General features: G+C 47.0%; 3 protein-coding genes across 3 annotated transcripts; 2 read left to right on the forward strand and 1 right to left on the reverse strand.

The window, feature by feature from the left end:
* Window positions 1-2,690: 2,690 nt before the first annotated feature.
* ACHE_40156A (alpha/beta hydrolase) lies at window positions 2,691-3,791 on the reverse strand (the record flags this gene model as incomplete). The annotated part of the gene is made up of 4 exons (XM_043278324.1): window positions 2,691-2,850; window positions 2,900-3,025; window positions 3,074-3,586; window positions 3,652-3,791. The coding sequence occupies 4 exons, from the start codon at window positions 3,789-3,791 to the stop codon at window positions 2,691-2,693; spliced, it is 939 nt and encodes a 312-aa protein (XP_043136114.1).
* A 471-nt stretch (window positions 3,792-4,262) lies between these two features.
* Window positions 4,263-5,186, forward strand: pre3 (proteasome core particle subunit beta 1; the record flags this gene model as incomplete). The annotated part of the gene is made up of 5 exons (XM_043278325.1): window positions 4,263-4,299; window positions 4,361-4,406; window positions 4,471-4,485; window positions 4,537-4,812; window positions 4,859-5,186. 5 exons carry the CDS (start codon window positions 4,263-4,265, stop codon window positions 5,184-5,186), a joined length of 702 nt encoding a protein of 233 aa, XP_043136115.1.
* Window positions 5,187-6,044: 858 nt separating this feature from the next.
* Window positions 6,045-7,736, forward strand: ACHE_40158S (putative cyclin-dependent protein kinase complex component; the record flags this gene model as incomplete). Its single annotated transcript, XM_043278326.1, has 2 exons — window positions 6,045-7,457; window positions 7,506-7,736. 2 exons carry the CDS (start codon window positions 6,045-6,047, stop codon window positions 7,734-7,736), a joined length of 1,644 nt encoding a protein of 547 aa, XP_043136116.1.
* Window positions 7,737-13,301: the final 5,565 nt, after the last annotated feature.

Here is a 13,301-nt window from a genome sequence, read left to right on the forward strand (position 1 = left end):
CGGTGCTTGGCGCTGCTGTAGACATGCAATGTGCTCCCGTTAGGGCTTTCACCTAATTTCACATCGTGCTCTAGTAGAGCTTGCTTTGCTAACCAGGTAAGCTGCTGATCGAGGAGGGAGCTAAGAGATTACTTCTTTCGGGGTATTCACTGACTCGTTTTTGACTTTACAACATAGATTTTCCATGACTCCTGTATCTTCGGGCGTATTCAGGGATCGCAGCTCTTTCTGCCACATATAAGTGGTGACTGGAGGTTTCGGGTTCAGCCATAGCTGCCCTGGATGCGTGCAACGTGACTGAAGTTTGTCTGGAATCGTCATGTTGTTTTAGTCGACGGTGATAGCGCCAATCTCATGTTTTTTTGTGTGTTATTCTTGGGTCTGTACTATGTGTTGACACAGGGCGACAAGTCGAGATTTTCGAGATTTTCGGTAGATTCGTCGTGGGCCTCCGCTACAGTATACTGTCAGTACATCCATAATGATCTCGGAAAACAATTGTAAAATTTTATCTCACCATTATTGTTTCCTTCCACTTTAGCTTTGAGGAAATCGTGTACATTGCTCGTACTCCCTGCCGTCTCTTCATTGTCCTTCAGTCTTCCAAAGTACGTATATATATGGGCCATGATCAGAACCATATAGGAGGCCGCGGCCAAAACTGTCGATAAGAATAGACCCAGAGCCATTCTCTGCAGATATCACTGGCACTTGCAGGGAGCAAGCGAGATAGTCTCTGGTGTCGACGAGCCTTCGGCATAATTGAATTGTTCTGTTCGCATCGTCGAAAGCACTTTAACGAGAACTGAATATCACAATAACGCGACAACTCTGCAGGCATGGCAAGACTGCTAACGAGTCATGTTTATTACACAAGTCAGTATTAAGTCCACTACATTTCAGGTTAAGAACTTACCCAGACTCGTGACGAACGGGGCATCTCTGTGCAGGACGTATCCTTCGCGAGAACTCTTTGCGTTTGTCGTATACAGACCGTATATATAGAAATGACCCACGTCTTTGCGGCAATCGTTCACTTCGTAAAGCCGGTGACTTCCAGGATCGGCCCGCTGGCTTTTGTGCTCGATTGATGAATATATTAGTTCTCTTATGGCCGCGAGGATGGCGAATGATACATAGTAGGAATGGTACTCACACTGAAAAAGAGCTGGTTCAATATCAACGCATAGGCGTGGCATATATAGCAGGCATTAAATCTGTAACCAAAAGCCCGAGTTGGGATAGGGCTTGATACTTCCAAATACGAGGGGAAAGACCACACCCCTAGTAGCTGGCAGATACCAGCACCACCACAACGACGTTTGAACGCAACCACAGTTTCGACAAGGACAAGGCACAGACTCGCACCTCCACTTGTGCCCTTTTGAGATACCACTTGGTCGGAGAAAAGTATTTGGCCAGTTCTGGGCAGTATATATACGAGCTGAGATATGTTTCCTAGCGACCTGGTTAGTTGATGTTCTTCTCTTGGGGAAGTGCTACTTACAATACATATATAATCTCTCAGGGATGTGGCGGCGACGTGCGAATGCCTTTCATTCAAAGCTCCGATCATCATCGCCAGAACCCCCTTTCCTATATATATCGTTTTAGTTTCCAGATCATCAAAAAGTTGAATGTCCAGCCAGGTGAAGTGCTTACATTGGTAGATGGGCATGGGAAGTTGCAATCGTCTAACCACCAATATTTGCATTGTAGAGACGATCAAAAAGGCGTTAATCTTGCCCAACAGATGACTGCGGCATATTCCTTATCTGGATGGTACACTTATTCTGCTGGAGCAGAACACGCGTCTCGGCAATGATTAGAACATGAATAGGGTGAACTGTAACCATTCGTGCCTCTATGGCATTTGGTCGCGTACTAGTAAAATGATGTTGTTAAATGACAAGGACTCTAGGTAAATGGACGTATGTATAAAAGTGTAAAAGTGGTGGGAAATATACAGAAGAGAGAGAAAGAGACAGATGGAAGAAGACAGTGAGGGCAGAAAAGGAAAGGATAATAATGAAACAAATCAAAAGGATGAGAGGAAATCAAGTCCTCCCTATTCATTCACTCTTTGTACATCGTTGATGCGGTCAACCCTTGTTTCATATGCATGTCTCCTATACGAAAGCGTCAACAACCAATCAAGTTAATGCAATTCAAACTGTCCTGTATATTAAGCTATCTGTACATAGATGCTTAGATCCCAACCCAATCCAGAATACAGCCAGACAATCGCCAATACCGTCCCAGGTCGAAGAACTCAAAGCAAGCGCCAGTACAAAAAAAAAAGAAATGAAAAACCAGAAATGAAAAATAAATGGTTTAATACAAATAAGCAAAAGATATCCACGCCGGGTACTCCAGGTTTGAAGATAGCGGAAAGAAATGAAGCGAAGGGACTATTAGCAGTAGTCAAAAGTAAAGCAGGGTCGTTCCTGTGCTTTGATTCGCAGGGTGGCGGCCGTTGTTCGCTCCGGCGATTTTGAACGATCAGAATGGGAAAAGTCGCGAGGAAATAAGCAATTTTTCGCCTGACTGAACATAATCGTGTCGACAGAAGCTGCAGGCCGGCGGCTCCGTAGAATTAGGGTATCACGAATGGTAAATGCAAGTTGCCTGACACGGCAAATACTCCGGCTATCGACGGTGTTTTGAAAATTTTTCGCGGCATTGGACGATTATTTCTTACCCGTAGTTACTTCTTCCGTAATGAATTCGAGGATATGCTCGAAATATCCTGGTTCGGCAACACTATCGTTGTGGCCACCGTTGGGAAGTGTGCGCCAGATTTTGCGGTTCGAATTGCAGATAGCATAGAGTTGAGTCATATTTGAAGGCCTGCGCAAGTAAGTATAGGTTGTTTCAATATCTGTATGTAGATACTTACGGGACCAGCTCGTCTTTCAGACCGCTTAGGAACAGTATCGGCACGTCAGTGACCTTGGGTAGGACCTCTTCACTGGTCCAGTGTTGGTGACAAAGTCGAGCGAGATATCGCGCGGGAGGGAACACCCTAGCAGCGATTAGATGTCATGTCATGATAAAAAGGACGGCGGCTTACGTTGGGATTAACTTCCGGATACTCAAGAACGTGTTCTCCAGGATCAACCCTGCAATATCTCCGTTTTCCTGGTTGTCCGCAACCAAGTTGATAGCCACCGCGCCACCAAGACTCTGTCCATAGATCACGATTTTCGTATGCATGGTCTCTGCGCGTTGGCGGATATAATCAAGCCCCGTCTGAGCGTCAACCTTCAGACCCGTTTCATCCGGGACGCCTGTCGACAGCCCGTAGCCACGATACTCCAGCATCAGAACATTACAACCAACCACCTCCTGCATAATCTTAGCAATGGGAATGCGATGACCGATGTTGCCAGCGTTCCCGTGAAACATCAGCACGGTGACGTCTCGCGCCAGACGCTTGTTGGATGGCCGGATAAACAACGCATGTAACGATTCCCCATCCGGTGTAGGAATCTGCAGATCTTCATAGTCCGTAATACCAAATTGACGGGGATTAGGTACATTAGTACGAGCGTCAACAGGCACATTGCGCGGGTAGATCAGCTCACTGTTCATCTAGTTAGTTAGTTTACCGGGGTATAGATAGACCCACAAGATAAGGGATAACGTCACTTTTGTTTGAAATACAACAGTCCGCTGGCAACTACCGCAAGGCCCGACGAAGCTAGCACCGGCAATCGAAGAAACTGGACCGCATTATTGGCCATGGATGCGATGCTCCAGGACGTCGAAGGCGGCGGAGAATCGGACATGGTGGTCGAGCCAGGAGACGGCGGACTGTTCTTCCTGCGTAGACGGACCACCCTGGGCAGTGATATGAAATATTCAACTTATGAACATAGAGTAGTAGAACTCGAATTACTGCTCGCGAGCAGTGACTGTCTATCTAAACAATAGACAGCTGGGGTTGTAAGAGAGAAGAATCCATGATATTCTCTAGGAGTTCAGGAGGCTACCTGCGGGGGGCGACTCCGCAGCCAATGAGGGGCTGAAACACGCTCACCGCTCGAGCCTACGCGAAGCTCCGACTGAAGCTCTCCTCCAGCATCATCATCATCATCATCGCCCAGCGTTATCTCCATCACTTTCCAACCTTACAAGTTCAAGCAGCCGCCATTTGCTTACTATCTGGCTGCGATTATTCGTTATATATCGGATATCTACGACTTCGCCTACTCTTGTCATTTGGAATTTCGTCACTCTCGTTGAGTTCAGCAGACAAGATGATCGGTCACGGTGCTACGGGAATGCTTGGGGAAGGTCAGTTCTGCTAGATGCAGGAAAGAGGCATCCTGCTGGGCGTATACTAATGGAGGTACAGATGGTATCCATGTTGATATGAACCACCTGAAGAGCGGAGAAGTCAAGTAAGTTGCTAACGGCTATGGTTACCAACACACTGGCCAGATACTAACTCCCCACACACAACAGCCTAGGAACTTCGATGTGAGCACGAGATGACCCCGATTTCCTAACGGATAGGATTAACGGAACCAGTATGGCAATCAACTTCAAGGATGGTGTGATCTTGGGCGCAGATAGTCGGACGACCACCGGAGCATACATTGCCAACCGAGTCACCGACAAATTGACACAGGTTCACGACACCATTTGGTGCTGTCGATCCGGTTCGGCTGCCGATACGCAGGCAGTGGCAGATATTGTGGCCTATCACCTCAATATGTATGGAATTACCAACAATGAGCCTCCCAGTACCCAGGTGGCTGCGTCGTTGTTCCAAGAGTTGTGTTATGAGAACAAGGATATGCTGAGGTATGGTTGCTCGAGCCGTCCATCTACTTTTCTAACGCATATATAGCGCCGGAATCATCATTGCCGGATACGACCCGCGACACGGTGGTCAGGTGTACTCGATACCTTTGGGAGGATCTCTACACAAGCAGCCTTTCTCTATCGGCGGATCGGGATCGACCTACATCTACGGTTACTGTGACGCAAACTGGAAGGAGGACATGACAGAAGAAGAAGGCATCAAGTTTGTGCGGGGCGCGCTGCAAGAGGCCATCAAATGGGATGGTAGCTCGGGAGGTGTCATTCGTCTGGTGGTTTTGACATCTAAGGGTGCCGTGAGACATTTGTATCTGCCGGACACGGGCTACACCGGACCGGGTGCGACGCAGTCATGAAGATGAGTATTTAATGGGCATGATGTCGTTTTCTGCTAGCACTCGATTATTGAATGAACTGCATTGAGATGTCAGTTGAGTTCTTGTAGCAAGTCTTATAAAGCTATGCGATAGTCCGTCGTCAAGTGGCCGTCGTTCTAGTGTACTTCTATCAGCAATTGCTGCAATGCGATCAATTTCCGTTCGACTATATGCTTGAGTAACTGCGATCATTGCCGCGGCATGTTTTGGGTATAATAGAGCGTAGTATACATGCTGTCCGGATGGAATCGCAATAGCTGGCCCCCTCTTTGGATTCTCAGGAACTCAATTTCTTTCCTATCTTGTATTTTGCCATTTATAATCCTGTTTTCTTCTTTGGGTCTGTCCCGTCATTTGGTCTCTTTAGCTGGCTCTGTTGGGCGATCGCCATCGCGATCCAGCCATCGTCCCCTTCATCTCTCCCTCTTCCATTCTCTTCCTCCTCTTCATCAACCACCGTTTCTCTCCATCTTACTTTCGTTCATTTCTGTCTTCTATTATCTTCTTGTATCTCTCCTGCAATGGCTCTCTTTGTTGTCGCTGGTTGCTGGTGATCTCCCTGGCCCATTTCTGGTCCTTGCGTCCTGCCTGACATCTGAGGCTCTGTGAGTGTCCATCATTGAATCTCCTACCATTTCTATCGATTATCTGTCTCTTTATCATTATCATTTTCAGATAGCTGACTTCTGACTTGGGTATATCTTAGAGAAACTCTCCCTCCTGTGCAGTCCTTGACATGGGACTCGTTCTCAGCAGCCTCTTCCAACCAGTCCGATCTCATCCGTTATCCTCGTCTTGACCAACGACATCGTCACCAGCTGCTACTCGTCCGGCATCATGCTGGGAAGCACTGTTAATCAGAATCCTTCGCAACAATCGGTGCATTCCCCCTCATCGCGTCATCCGAATCCCCCCTCAGCCGAAGCTGTCGCCGCCGCCTCATCATCGTCACAATTGGAATCCGGCAGTTCCAGATCAACATCGACATCCACTCCTGCTTCCTTCAGCGACACTACCAACACCCCCACCTCGTTCGCGGCCCCGCTATTGACCTCCGCCGCCGCCGCCGCCGCCGCCCGGGGCTCTGCCCGTCCCTCTTCCCATCTTCCACAACGCCACGATGTTCCGCCTTACATCTCCCATCAATCGCACGATTCATCAACTACTTCCTCTCCTTCTGTCCAGCAAGCTTCGACAACCGCCACGCGGTATTTTCCCTCTTCTCCCTCCACGAACACACCTGCTGCCGCTGGTCCCCGCCCGTCGACCTCGTCAATGAACCCCTCTTCTTCTGTTACCTCCTCTGCCTCGTCCGCTGCGTTCAGTCATGGCCCTCCCACCACATATCCATCGAGCAACATCAATCACACATCGGCTTCGCGTTCAGGAAGCTATTCATCCCCCGCATCATCCCGATTACAACCGACCAGTCGACCGTTGCGGTCTTCTACGGGATCGGAGGCTAGTTCTCCCAATCGCATCAGAGTCCGAGATTTGTCCCATGTTCAGAGCTTCGCCTATGAGGAATATCACGCCCAATCGCAAAGGAATTCGCAAGTTCCAGGACAATGGGAACAAAAACGCCAATACGAGATCAGTTCCATGCCAGTTACGGATATCATTGAGATGGTCGCGGGGCTCTTGACTAAAATCACTACCACCAACGATGTCCACCACGAACACATGCACCGACATCTTCCTTCCCCCGATGGTACGGCCAACCTCACCCCTCAGGCCACCAGCGTATTGGCCTTTCATGGCAAGAATGTACCGGGGATCTCGATTCTCAGCTATCTAACTCGTATCCATAAATACTGCCCCACTACCTACGAGGTCTTCCTCAGTCTGTTAGTCTATTTCGATCGCATGACCGAAATGGTAAATAAGGGTCACCTTGACCGGGTACGGCATCGTTGTGGTGACTATTCGGGCACAGAGGCCGAGAATAATAATGATGCCAACTCTCATAATATCATCTCTCCGTCCGAAACCGAATCAGGAACGCGGACGACTCAACCCATGCATACTTCACCTATAGTGACTCCACCGTCTTCCACCGGGATGGTCGCGCAGGACCCGACCAGTCCCTCATCTATCTCACCGTCATTACGGCCCCAGGGAGCAGGCGACCCCTTTTCTCATTCATTCGTTGTCGATAGCTTTAACATTCATCGGCTGGTCATCGCGGGCGTGACCTGCGCCAGTAAATTCTTTTCTGATGTTTTCTACACCAATTCTCGATATGCCAAGGTACTACTTTTGTCCCCGTTTGCTTATTTCAGTCACTCATATGGTTAGGTCGGAGGTCTCCCCTTGGTGGAGTTGAACCATCTAGAACTGCAATTTCTACTGTTGAACGATTTTAGACTATCCATTCCTGTCGAGGAATTGGAGTCGTACGGAACGATGTTGGTTGAGTTTTATGCTCGGGAGGTAGTATCCCAGCAGCAAGCCCAAGCTCGTTCGATGAATCCTTCATTAGCCTCTGTACGCCAGCCAGAGGTCCGCCAGACGCCAACGCCGCCGTAGTGGTACGGTATATCGGTCTATGATGTCACCCCCGATGCAAAGATCACTTCTTTGCACAGTCAGTACACGATCAGATATTATTATTGATTGGCACACATACCCCTTTTTGTTTTCCTGCTTGTCCATTTTTATACTATAGATCTTGGTTGTTGGTCGCATTCCACGCCAGTATTCATTCATTTGCGTTTTGTCTGCTGTTTACCGCATTGTCTTTCACGGGTGGTGTACGGCGTTAAGCTCGTTTTGTTCCTTCTGGTAGTATAGTTACTTTATGCGTTGGATTTGATTTAGTAACGATGCCATTTGATCCGCATTCCTGACAATCATGATATTGCAGCTGTGCAGTCCTCGTAGCAGTTCTATTGGGAGGAGTCGAAGCTTCTGGAACTCATGCTTGTTAAAACGCCCATATTGTGACGGTCTCGTTCAATAGGAATTAGTTGATAAACTAGCTGATGAGATACTAACACGATGAAGGAAAGGAAAGAAACTAAGCCCGCCAGCACTGAGCTATCTAGTGTGTGCGAAGGGTTCCTGTCCTATATTCCAACGGGTCAAAGTGGCCAAACAAGTCATACCGCTAGCGAGCGTTCATGCTCAGTGAATGCCCTACTCAGACAGGCCAAAGCAAACCAGAGCATGCTATACAGATAGCGAGCATTCACACTCCGTGACACATATGGACATTGCATGCATGCAAATTAATCCGTGATAACATAAGTTATAGGGAGCTAGCCACGTGGGCTTAAGCTGTGCTTTTATAGGTGTATTACGTGGAGTCATATTGCTCTATATACGGAGTACTATATCTGACAGCAAAGTACAAGGCTTGTACTAGTCATGCAATAATTCAATAAAGTCCTGAAAAAACTCAATAGTACAAGGCCATGGAGAATGCATGGGAGAGTTTAGGACAGGACTTTTTTGATGGGTTGGTAGTGTCTATGGAGAACCGTGTTAATGCAGTTTTAGAGGCAAAGGGGTGGTATACACATTATCAATACGATTTTTATTTTATATTATCATTTATATGCTACTTATTCATGGCATATTTGATTATCTAGTAAAAGAATTGATGCTTGGTTGATTTATGTGGAAAAAAAATGCTTTGGTGATTATATATTTTTTCGTGGTTACGGAATATTACGTAGACTTTTGTCCAAGAGCTATACATAGCGATAACCACTACGGCGGATGAAACAAAGAGAACATAGAGATGTGGTGTCCAAAAAGTGTGGCGCCTTGGTAAATCAAGTAAATCTCCTGAGGCCAGTTGATCTGCGACTGAAGGAATATAAACATACCCAAGTCTATCTAGATCCAGGCAGAATACTCATTCTTCTCTTTGCAAAATAGCAAAAATGCCCTGCAAACTTCGCGCTGCAAAGAATCCCCATCAGTCAGGAAGTCCAAAAGCGAAAAATCAACAAAAATGCAAATGCAAGCAGGGACTATTTGCAAAGGCTTATGAATACAGCATGTACTGTGATGCAGACGTCTATGTAGTTCTGTGATCACAGGATAATGGCCATATCTTCTCTTTCATGTCTGATGACGGGTGGTCACCCTCAATGCGAGAATTGGTATGCCCTCATTGTTGCTTACAGAAACCTGAAATACTTACAAAAGAAGGAACACCACTATCCAGTGTCGTTGAAGTTGAGCTCAAACAACTTCATTGAATAAATTATGAGCTCTCTTGCTTTTGGTCAACTAAAACATTATCCAAAAATGCTGAAAATTGGATTGATGGTTGAGAGGATCTAGCTATGGTTAAGGCTTATCCACTTCAATAAGCCACCTTCAGGCCAATTAAGGGATGTCTTAATGTGCAATCTGGAATCGAACCTTGAATTTGTTGTGTCATACAGCCAATCAAGCCTACTCTCCTAGAACAAAGTCTCAATGTATGCTAGGGCGTAAGCCTGTTTAAATGTAGACAAATAAGAGTCATTCGATGGTATTTGGCTTCTGGACCTTGCCTCAGAGTCCATTCCTACTCCCCAGTCCATGCCTACTCTCTAGTCCGTCCCTACTCTATAGTCCGTCCCTACTCTCGTATTTTAGAGCGATGTGAATAAGTTCTCATTATTTCTTTACCCCTTACAAAGCGCCATGATGAGTTTAATTATCTTCACAAACTCGGCTGCTAAACCGGAGGCTCGAAGTAAGTGCATCAAAATAATGTCGCTTTAGGCTCCATGCCCCTCCTGGTGTTGCTAGATACAGAAATTCATCCTTGCAAGATAGCGCAATCTTCAAAGGAGCGACTCCTGGAATTCCAAAGCGATATAAATTACATCGCTTAGTGAGGAATTTACCAATGCGCTTCTGTTGAACAACATCATCAGCCCATAACAATACTGGTAAAACTGCCTGGCGTTTGAAACTTCTCCCATCACGTCAAGTTGCAATTAAGCGCTCTTCACGCAGTTTGCACTTCAGAGAGTGAAAGAAGAGCAAGAAAGAGACAAGAGATATGAAATGGTTCAAAATGGGTTCCAGGCTTCTTCAACAACTGATGCAAGTTTATGCAAGCCTTGAAAGCCTATACTTCTGCTATATTTTTGACTAAGAAAAACTAAGAAAAATATAGAGCTGATCCTGAGTAGTTGATCAACTCTTGATGATGACATTCTCTTCCAATCGGATTTCCACAATCTTGGGTTGAACAAATAGCCGCTTCCTTTCAATGTCACAGCTCCGTGGCTCCCAAGCACCTGGCAAGCCGGTATTTTCAACTGAAGTCAGGACATGCAGCTATAGGAGCACACCTACATTGGGTCCGGGTCCAGGAGGATGCAACCTGTAAAGGGTGCGGCGTATCAGGGGAGACAACACACCATCTGCTCTTTGAATGCCGAAAATGGCGACACCAACAAAACAAGCTCTATAAGGGTCTGGAGGTGGACAGGGTTATGAGACCCACCGCTGCAGAGGGCACCCACAAGAACGACTTCTAGGGGAGCCCAAAGCGACTAGGGCACCGCTACAATTCTTAGCCAGCACCAGCGTAGGCCTATCTCAGGGATATCTACAACGAGCAGTGGAAAGAGCTCGAAAAGACGAGGAAAGGGGACTGGAAGCACTGGAGGAGGCAGTTAGAACAGGAGAGGCGTAGCAGGGAGGGTAGCCTAAGCTGAATTTGGGTCACACCCACCCTGCTCCGAAACACGAGGAGAGCACTCTGCTCGAAAGCCCTGCGCATACAGGCGGCTTGGGGTGAGGAAAAAAGTCAGAAATATTATAGAAGGGGGCTTGCGCCTCAGGAACCTGTAGGGACAAGAGACTGTAGAATAGCTGCTGGCCTCGAGTCCACGGATCATGGTCTGTCATAGCTCTAGGGCTCGGTATGAACAATAGACTTGATTAAATAATAATAATAATAATGTCACAGCTCCTGGGTCCATGGCACCAACTGCAGTAAGTTTCGGCCCGCGTATGCCCGGCTAACCATCATTAATTCATGATTCCCAAAACAATTTAGTTGCATTATTATTATGATGCAATTTAGGATACTATCTGCTGAACTGTATGGTGTCGCAATCAGTCAGATCTTCTACTGCGAACCCAAACGGTTCGGCATTCACACCGGTCTTAAATGGAGCTGTGGGTATCAATCCATTTTCCCTATTGGTGAAGTCTTGGAGTAAATATATCTATCGGAATAGTCCGGAATTTGACTCACAATGTACTTTTTCAGTGCATTGCAGCAACTAGCTGCGTGACATGCCATGATTCTTGGAAATATATGACTATCCTACAGAGTTCCTGATCCTGCGGCAAACTGTTCCTGGGCGGTAACATTGTCCCTGCGGCAGGCCCACGATTCTTGGAAGAAATAACGGCTGTCCTATGGGTGGTATCATGTGGTTCCATGGCAGTACCAAAACAGAGCTGGTCCAAAGAATGACAACTGATATCTGCTACAGATCTGCAATAATGAATATATTCCTGTATCAATTAGTTGGGGAACTTACAGAAGCAGTTTGTTTGACAAAAGCATGCCGCGCGGCTGCTTGTGGAAATTATACTGAGCAGTCAGGTTGAACATTCCCGGATCTCAGCATAGTCCATTCATAGCACATGGATGAGCTATGCATGAGGGAACCAGGAAAGATAGAAAGGGATTGAAATTGTCATCTAAACTGCCTTAGCGGGGCTCACCTCAGTACAGCCCTGTCAATAAGTGGAAAATCCAACAATAGAGATAGACAATCAAACAACGCAGGATCCGCCAGGCACATCATTGCCTCTGAGAGTCAGTCCAAGTCGGGCTGCTAGCAGTATGTACGAACGGCTATGAACATCGCAGGATTGCAACAGAATATCTCAGCACGATGAACCTTGAATATAACCAATCAGGCGTATCAGTTTCCCACTTGAGGCAATCAGAAAACGCGCCAAACGACGTATCAATTCTAGGCTTTGGCCAGGTGATGCAACAGGAATTCACAAAGGCCTGCTGTCAAGAAGAGCGGCAAAAAAGCGGCATTTTTGCCATTGGTGTTCAGATCCGGCTGCTTTGCAGAGGTAAGACTTGTCGATGCTGGATGATTCGGAGCAAGCACTGCCGCCTAGCTGGACACAACCATGGGCCGGCCAACAGGACCCGTTCCTCCAGGTCATAATGCGATGACCGCAGGATCATATTGTGTCATCCAGTAATATCAGTGGTTCGTACCATGGAGGCAGTTTCACAGGTGCATGTTGACGGTGAGGAGATAAAGGCGGAGCGGTCCTTGTTGTTGTGCGGTCATCTCCTATGGGTGGAGATGGTAGGAACCGGAACGGTCTGATCCAGTGCACATAATGGGGAGCTGGAGGCGGCGTTGGTGAGGGAAGGAAAGGAAATGAGAAGAAGTGGTCGTCAAGCGACGCACCAGCGGTCTTATATAGTCGGCGGACGATGTGAAGGCGGAGACAGGCGACAGTTCCCCTCAGAGTATAGCGTGTGAGGCTAAACCTAATAGGGCATACACTAAACCGCATCGGGTGCGCGAGACACCGGCGCTAAACCCAAACAGGGGAGTTGCCGAAAACGGCCAAGGTCTGGTAAATGCGAATTGTACACGATGCACTGTGCCCCATGCCTATATGATTGGTATTTTTGCTATTTATTAGCTATTATTACTGCATTTTAACGCGCAAAACCTTTTACTTTTACAACTACAGCTCTCTTATTGTAACCATTGCAGTCATCTCCTATAAATATGATGCCTGAACTATGTCTCAAACCCGGCGGAAATAGCAACAATAACACCGTTAGAACCATCTTGGCTCGGGCCGTGGGGCTTAGCGTTTGGGCGTGGGAGACATGATTATGTACTTGTACAAAATTTAGTGTATCCCCATATCGTTGTCATTTTTGGGGGCTAAGAAATATCTGGATTGCGTATCTCGTGTTTGAAATTTGGATTGTGACATGGTACCGTTGGCGTAGTATGGTTGAGGTCTATATATATAAAGGGGCTGAATTCCCCCAGAACGAAAATCAAAACACCGCGTTCACGGTGACTCGGTTGTTAGGGTAGGTGGAGAGGGCGCAAGCTCTTATGAGCTAAA

The sequence above is a fragment of the Aspergillus chevalieri genome, chromosome 4, assembly GCF_016861735.1.
Source record: "Aspergillus chevalieri M1 DNA, chromosome 4, nearly complete sequence".
In the NCBI taxonomy this organism is placed as follows: Eukaryota; Fungi; Ascomycota; class Eurotiomycetes; order Eurotiales; family Aspergillaceae; genus Aspergillus; species Aspergillus chevalieri.